Genomic DNA, 7,744 nt, shown 5'->3' on the forward strand with positions numbered 1-7,744 from the left:
CCCGCCCTGGAACGCCCCTCCCCGGAACGACCCGGAACGCCCCGCGCCGCGCCACAAAAGACGGTGGAGCAGTAAAACGCCAACATTCTGACACATTGTAACGCGAGGTGCGAGGCCTCCAGGCGGCGGCGCTGCTCCAGGCCTCCAGCCCTCCAGGGGGCGGCTACGGCCGGCGGCTCGGCTCGAGAGGCCCTGCCGCCAGGGGAGAGAGACGCGAGGGTGTCACTTTAGTGCCCGTTTTTCGAAAAGTCTGACAGGGGACAGAGATTATGGAGCCTCAATTAAAAGGGGAGGCGGGAGAGAAGGGCTGCGTGGGTGGACGTGGATGGGTCGGCCTACTGGACGGGACAGCCGCCGACTGCGCCGCGTGTGCACCAGGTGAGAAGGTGAGGACTGCCCGGCCCCGTCCTCACCCGGGTCTCTGTCCGCCGCCGCCGCCGCCGCCCGCTCGCCTGCCGTCTGATGCCCGCCAGTGCACGGCCCGACCGGCCTGCTTAACTACCAAATAAAAGGTAACGAGGATGTTAACGTGTCAAAATGGCGAGTTATGATTTTTATAGGGCGGCGGGGGGGGGGGAGAAGCAAGAGAGAAGGAAATTCCAGTAGCACACAGCCCCGTGCCGCTCGCGCCACGATCCGGGAGCGAATCAAAAATAGATGAGTATACGGAGAAAATGTGATTCACAAACCCCGGCAGCGGCGTGGTGGAGAGTGGCGCCGCCCGTCCCCAGCCAACAGAAGCGGCGGAGCCCGGGTATCATTGTCATTATTATTTCCCTCTAAACGCCTCAAAAGTGACTCGAAATGAACGTCTTCCCCCCCCCCTCCCCACATCTTTTGGGAATGGTCGTTGTGCCTGGCTCTAACGACGCTCTCCGGCTGCTACGCGGGGGTGTGGGGGCGTCGCGGTCCGTCCGCACCCACCTCAGGAAGCGTCTCCTTGGCGTCGTCACGTGCGTTGTTTGAGAGTGGCCCGCCACGCCCCGCCACGCCCCACCACGCCCCGCCGCGGCCCGCCTACGCTGATGAGTCCTGATGTGTTTGCCGAGTTGATTACCTGTGTTTTACCTTAATCGAGTTGCGCTGCCGCTGCTGGCGCGCCGTGCCCCTCCGTCCCACGGCCCCGGGGCCCTGGAGCCGAGGGGCCCCTGCAGCCTCCAGCCACAGCCTCCAGCCACAGCCTCCAGCCGTGTGGCTCCGGCCGCTGGACCAAACCTCAAACCGCTACACGGCATCAGTAGGCTCCTTGCTATGTGGCCGAGCTGGCTACACGTAGTCATGGAATTAAAGGAAATAATGTAATGAATGAGGATGCCATGTACTTGCTATGTGCATTACAAGCAGACTTGACGGCTGTATACAGAAAGCACCGCGTTTGGTACTGGGAACTAATTTTAAAACCGATATAACTTTGGTTAAGTTAGTTCAACCATAAAGTTTGGTTAAAATTAGTTTTAGTTACATACGAGGTGGCTGATTCACGCCGCGCATTTTCGTAGCTATACTGTACCGTGTGTTCTAGAAACAAGTAGTGCAAGTGTTCTGTAGCGGCGTCCCCCGCGATCTCGTGAGGTGGTCCGCGCAGCGGTGTCCTCGCGACTTCGCGGGGCGGTCCACGGTGGCCCCGTGTCTTTGCGAGTTTACAGATGATATTTTCCCACCATTAATTCGTGTTCTTATGAAATAAGTCAGATTTTCTATTGAGCAAAATTCAAGATATTTTTCTTACATAGATTTAAGAACACATTTTGCTGGGTGTGCACTGAGAAAAGCGATTTGTCCTAATAACCAAAAAAGTGTTGAAACCAATGAAAATTTACTCCCTGAAGCCAAGTAAACATTTTACAAGAACTTTTGCCCAAATATAATCAGACCAACAATTTAAAAATATCGTAAATCCGATCACATCTTATCACCATGACTGCATCATGTAAAATCAGGGCGATAACTATTTGTTTGACGGAAGTAAAATTTTCTTGGCTCCCTTAACACTGTTTTTTTGTTCCGTGGATCAGTTGGTTTTCTGAGTGTGTTTGCAGTTGGTGGCAGTTGCAGAGTCCAAGTCATCACGATCGCCCAAGGTGCTAACGCATGTGTTTTATTTTCTTTTTTCAGGTGCGCTACACAGGATACCGGGACAGACCCACCGAGGAGCGCCAAGTTCGCTTCCAGACGGGCTGCAGGGAGGGGCACACAGAAGTGGTGAGTTCATACACGCCGTGCACGAGAGGCTGCGTGTGGACGCACTTACGCTGCAGACGCCTCGTCATCCATATTATTTGTATCAAATCTCGGGCAAGAATCTCGTATTTGCCTCACGCTGTTATTTATTTATTTTCGCTATAGTACATATTTGTTTCCTTTCGCTTGCCTTTAGGCGTTCGTCGCAACGGGGACCAACATCCAGCTCGTCTTCCACGCCGGCACCAACGGCTACACCCACGGCGAGCACGGCCGCGACTGCGACTTTGAGAAGGAGCACGGCAAGGTGAGTGCGATGGGCTCTGTCTGCCCGACAGTGTATTATACCCCCTGGCTTCGAACGTGAGTTGGCTTCTCCCTCACGGGATTACATACAAGTTGCACTGGTGCTGCTGGTGCTGCTCGGCAAAGCGAATATTTATGAGCTCACGGCTCTCGCTCGCTCGCTCGCTCACCAACGGTGGCACAGATATGTTGCGATTATCCTTGAAAGGCTCCACAGGAGGAGGAGAACAAGAGAGAGCGAGCGAGGCCGACAGAGGGAGAGCGAGAGAGATAGACATTATGGGCAGCCTATCAGCAGCAAAGCGTAGCAGAGCATAGCGCTTTGTCATAATGGAATTGTGTCAACACTCGAGCGCATCGGCGGGAGTAGGGGGAAGGGGAGGGGGCAGCAGCGCGTGGGGCTGACGGCTCATTTACATGAGCCACCGTGTGTAGCCCTTTCCCCTCGTGGAATTCCCCCTCTCCATCATCTCTCTCACATGCACACTTGAGCGACCAGTAGAGAAAGAGGGAGAGAGAGAGAGAGGAGGGGGACATGGCGGGGAGCTTGGTTTCTGCCAGGCTGTACTGTATCACGTTTCACTCCTCGGTCCCCGCGGTAGGCGAGTAGCCGTCAGCCTGGCCGGCTCGCGGGGCCGGCTGTACCGCCGCGGCCGCGGCCGGCTCTGATTGGTCGTTGCTCCCCCCCCCTCCTCCACATCCCTTCCTCGCGGCTCCCCCACGACGCGAAACGGCTCGGGGCAGCAGCATCAGCAGCGGGCAACGACGCCGGTTTGACCAGCAGTGGCGTGTGTGTCTGCGAGAGAGAGAAAAAGAACACGAGCGTAAAATGGAGAAAGAGACCCTCCGTAAAAACATGGCTTACAAAGAAAATAAAAATAAAATGACTAAGCCGTAGCCCGTAGGCCTGTACCAATAATAAAATTTCTCGCGGGATTTTGTTTCCGGGTATCAAGTATGCCCTCGCAGTATGTCTGTGACGGGGTGACGCTTTGGCGTGACGCTTTTGGCGTGTGAGTGGGCGGGGGTGCGAGCGTCACGGACCGTCACGCCAGCCGGGCTGCACCGGCGGAAAAACAGCGCACCGCCTTTGTCGTTGTGCCTGCTGCCGGACGTGTCGTGGCGTGGCGTGGCGGGGCGGGGCGGGGCGGGGCGGGGCGGCGGGGCCATCGCCGGCACGCAACCATACCTTTTATTCGCGGGTCAGTCCTGAACGAGCCCTTCGGGCCCTGTCGTTAGCGCGCTCACGGCCCGTGCTGCCGCACACACCGGCACTGCCCGGCACTGCCCGGCAGCGATGGTCGCTTAATTGAGCTCTTCACGGTCCAACGGCTCCAATGGCTCCAATAGGGACAATTAACCCCCCTAATTGTACCCCCCGGCGCGGCGGGGGGCGGAAGCACTCGGGGGAGGAGATACCGGTGAGCGGAGGCCGGGAAATTTCGGACTTCGTTTGAATGTGATTCCTGCTGGGATCGCGCGCGTGTGCACGCGTTTTGACATTTCGTGACTGGACAAGCAGCGCGTGACCGTGACCCGGGAGTCATGGGGGCCAATCGCCGTGACCTGAGGAGCCATCGTTGCCTTTAAATCGAACCAGTTAGGGTCGTTTTTACAAGAATTGTGAACTGTTTTTTGTTCACGAGCTTTCCCATGTTTTTCTTTCACTCGTCCACTCGTCCTCTTACATATAAGAAGGACGCCGTCCTGTTTCTCAGGGCGGATCATCTGCAAACGGCCTCTTTGATACGATATACACTCGACTCGTGAAAATAACACGTATACGCTTTGCAGCAGCGGGCGGGGCGGGGGCGGCGGCATCGCCGCCAGGTGTTGTGTTGAGGCAATAGGGAGACACTCGGGTGTCGTGTCACTGCCGATGGAGTCGTCAGCGGCGGCGGCAGCAGCAGAAGGCCCTTTGTGACTGTCGACGAGGCCCGGCTACAGAGCGCGGCTACAGAGCCCGGCTACTTGATCCGATAGCCATCGCATCGCACCGCGCCTGATGCCGACCGAAAAGGAACCTGGGCCTTTGTAGAACGCCGCTCGGCGCGCTTGCAGTTGCTAGCCCCAATGCGGAGTATACTACATGACTGTTTGTTACGTGTAATTTCTTGAATTGATCTCGAAGTGGCATTTATTTATAACGTTAAATGTGCAATGTGTGCTGCATGTTTAATTGACGCGTTCCGTGTGGCCCATCGGCGCCGTTCTTTCTTCCGGCTCGGCTATGCTGTACCGGAGCGCAGGCCTGCGGACGGGTTGCATAGTCGCACGGGGCTGTAAGGTGCCTTGGCGAGCGACGGTAGGCAAGCCCGCCCCGCTCGCCTGCGCTCCGGTACAGCATAACCAGAAGCGCTGTTGGGCTACCCTGGACCCTGGAATTACTAAATGTTATGTCCAGGAAGGGCTGTTTCACCGTACAGCAAGTATTGAATTTCCATTCCCAAAGTGTATTTACGAGTTTCGAGAGGTGGAAATGTTAGAGAGCGCGCGTGGCGTGGCTTTCGGAGACGGACAGCGGGCGGATGCAGTTGCAGCCAGCGGCAGTCACATCTTGGGGCGCCGCGGCGGGGCGATCAACTCGAGCAGCGGAACGAGACGGAGGGCCATCAATGGGAGTCAAAAGGCCCCGGTGTCTTTGTCGGCTCTTTGGCCGGGGGGGGGGGGGTGACCGTGGATAGGGCCCCTGAGCCTGAGCCGCCGAGCCGCAGCCGCAGCCACGACATTTCGCCCGGGATGATCGACTGGAAAATATCTGGAATCCGAAACCCTTTGCTCTGTCTGTCTCGGCGGGTAGGGGAAGAGGGGGGGCAGATCGCGGCGGTGAGGCGGGCCGGCTCCGGTGTCTCCGGTGCGGGCTGTACTGGCGGCGCCCGGCCAGGCGCCACTTCCAGCCGCCCGGCCCGCGCCGTGCCATCTGTGGGTGGAGTGTACCACGCTAGGCAGGCAGGCCGGGGTGGCCAGGCCGCGGGGCGGTAGCGGTGGCGGCGGTGGCAGCGGCCCCGCGATCAATAGGACCGCACCCAGCCCACCAACCAGCGGCGCCAGGGCCAGGAGGGCCCGGCCAGGACCACCACCCAGGGCCTCGGGCCGGCCTCAGGCCTCACCGCGCCGGGCCGCGCTCCCGCCACCGCCAGCCACCACCGCGGTGTAGCGCGGCGCGCCGGCAGCGGAGCAGGGAGACGCACGGACGCCATTTTGTTTTCCGTCCGCGGCGCCGCGCGGAGGGCGTCCCTCCCCAACCCCGCTCCCTCTCTCTGTCTCTCGCTCTCTCCCTCTCCCTCTCCCTCTCCCTCTCCCTCTCCCTCTTCCTCTTCCTCCTCACACCCCCCTGCGTCCTCTTCTCCCTGCCCGCGCGGACCGCCTCCCTCTCTAGTGTACTCGAGTGTTTGCTCAATAAAATGTTGCACAAAAACTGGAGAGTTGAAGTTTTGCTGTCTCGAATCGCCGTCATTTGATTGCAACCAGCAAAGTCAGTGCACGTGTAACTATACGATACTTTGCCCACCATATGGATGAAAATTCGCCTCTGGCACTCCGATTGTATCATTTCATTGGGACACTTTGCATCATAGCTGACCCTTAAAAATAATGGGGTTAAAACCGTCTCATTTCTTAGGGACATCATAATCCTTTCTCATTTTTTTTTTGTGTAAGTGTTTTATGATGAAATGGCTGGCAGTGAATCGATTCGGAAACTACCAGATGTAGTTACACTGTAGCGCACGCAGGCTTGGGCTTGTGTATCGCCCGGTGTCGCCCCTGACCACGACACGGAGGCAACCCGCCCACACGCAAGAAATGCGGTACAGTATTTACTACAGTAGCGTGCGGGGCTAATCAGTCACCTGGTACAAAACTTTCAACATTAGTTTATGGAAAGGTATTTTCCGAAATCCGCCAAACGTTATTGCGCAGGGAGTCCAGGTCAAATCGGTCTCTTTGAGTCTTGTTTCGGTGACACTCGTCGTTACACATATCACGACAAAAGCTGTGGATCCGCTCCTCATGTCGCACAGCCGGCGGGCTCGGGCGGGTCGCTCTCACCCCGCTCTCGCTTTGCACTCTCTGTAAACGTTTACCGGTCCGTCCTTATCATTCTTATCGGCGGACCCGATCCCGCGGATCTCATTGGCCGGAGCGGTAATGACGAGGTGTGTTCAACCCATCGGCATGGCGACATTGTATACCTCGCGGGGAATAAAAAGCTTGCAGGCCGCCGGGAGTGTGACGGGGGCGCGGCGTATCGCGATAACCATCGAGCGAGAGAGAGCTGCCCGAGAGTGGGAGAGGAAGGGAAAGAGAAAACAGTTGCGTTTGTCGGCGGCTCGAGTTTCGCGTTTAGCGCCGCCCCAATTTGAGGGGTGAATAACAGTGAGATGCTAGCCGACATCGCTGCCCCCCTTCGCCCCCCCCCCCACCTTTTCTCCCCTTTTTACTCCACTTTCCTCAAGCGGAAGTCTTTGAAACTTTTCTCGTTCGGTCGGTCGGTCGGTCGCCACTACTACTTCCCAGGGCCGACCGTATCGCGCAGAACACCGCGGCATCGTGAGAAGGGAGGGGAGAGGGGGCGCTTGGTTGGGGCCGGTCTTGAAGGGGCGGGCGGCTCGGCGGGGCGCCAGGTGGTCTGATACGCCTGGCTCAGCCGTTTGGCGGCAAAAGTTTCCAGACTGCTAGTCGAGCTCAGGAGGGCCGATTGAGACTCGAAGAGGTGGTCAGGTGTTGGCGGCGGCCAGCGGCGGCGTGCAACGTTCGTCGTCCTTTTCAAATCCGCTGTTTTATAGGAGAGTTGGGATATTCTTGAATAAAACAACGTATGAGTACGTGCAGCAGCCCGTAGTGGCTGAGCTTTAGTCGTTAGTGTGCTAAAATTCTCAAATGTGGCGGTTAAAGGAATATAGTAATAATAATTTACAGATGGGAGGCCAGGGAAGAACAGGAAAGAGGGGGGGGGCACTGGAAAATTTGAGGATGAAGTTATCCAGTTCTTTAACCACCCCCCTCCCCTCCCCCGTTCTCAGCAGTCTCCTCAGTTCTTGTTTAGTATTATTATCGTAATTTCTTCCGAGTGCGAGCAGGCCGATAATGCAGTCCCGCATCTCAATAAACTCTGCCGAGCGACCCGTAGCTGCCGTATCACCGGCCCCGGTAAAGGCGTAAATGGAAATGGGTCCCGGGCGGTGCTCGCCTCGGAGTCGGTGCTGCGGACCTGGGCCCCTGGGCCCGCGCGGCGGTAATGGAGAGCGCATCCTCG

General features: G+C 57.5%; 1 protein-coding gene across 2 annotated transcripts in view; it reads left to right on the forward strand.

Annotated features, from left to right (window-relative positions):
- LOC113202053 (protein big brother-like) overlaps window positions 1-7,744 on the forward strand; it is a 42,154-nt gene that overhangs the window by 13,123 nt on the left and 21,287 nt on the right. For both annotated transcript variants that reach the window (XM_026416108.2, XM_026416109.2), the window contains 2 exons: window positions 2,116-2,202; window positions 2,378-2,488. In XM_026416108.2, coding sequence (XP_026271893.1) covers window positions 2,116-2,202; window positions 2,378-2,488 — 198 coding nt within the window. The remainder of the gene's footprint in view (window positions 1-2,115; window positions 2,203-2,377; window positions 2,489-7,744) is intronic.

Source organism: Frankliniella occidentalis, unplaced genomic scaffold, assembly GCF_000697945.3.
Source record: "Frankliniella occidentalis isolate FOCC.00 unplaced genomic scaffold, Focc_3.1 Scaffold226, whole genome shotgun sequence".
Lineage (NCBI taxonomy): Eukaryota > Metazoa > Arthropoda > Insecta > Thysanoptera > Thripidae > Frankliniella > Frankliniella occidentalis.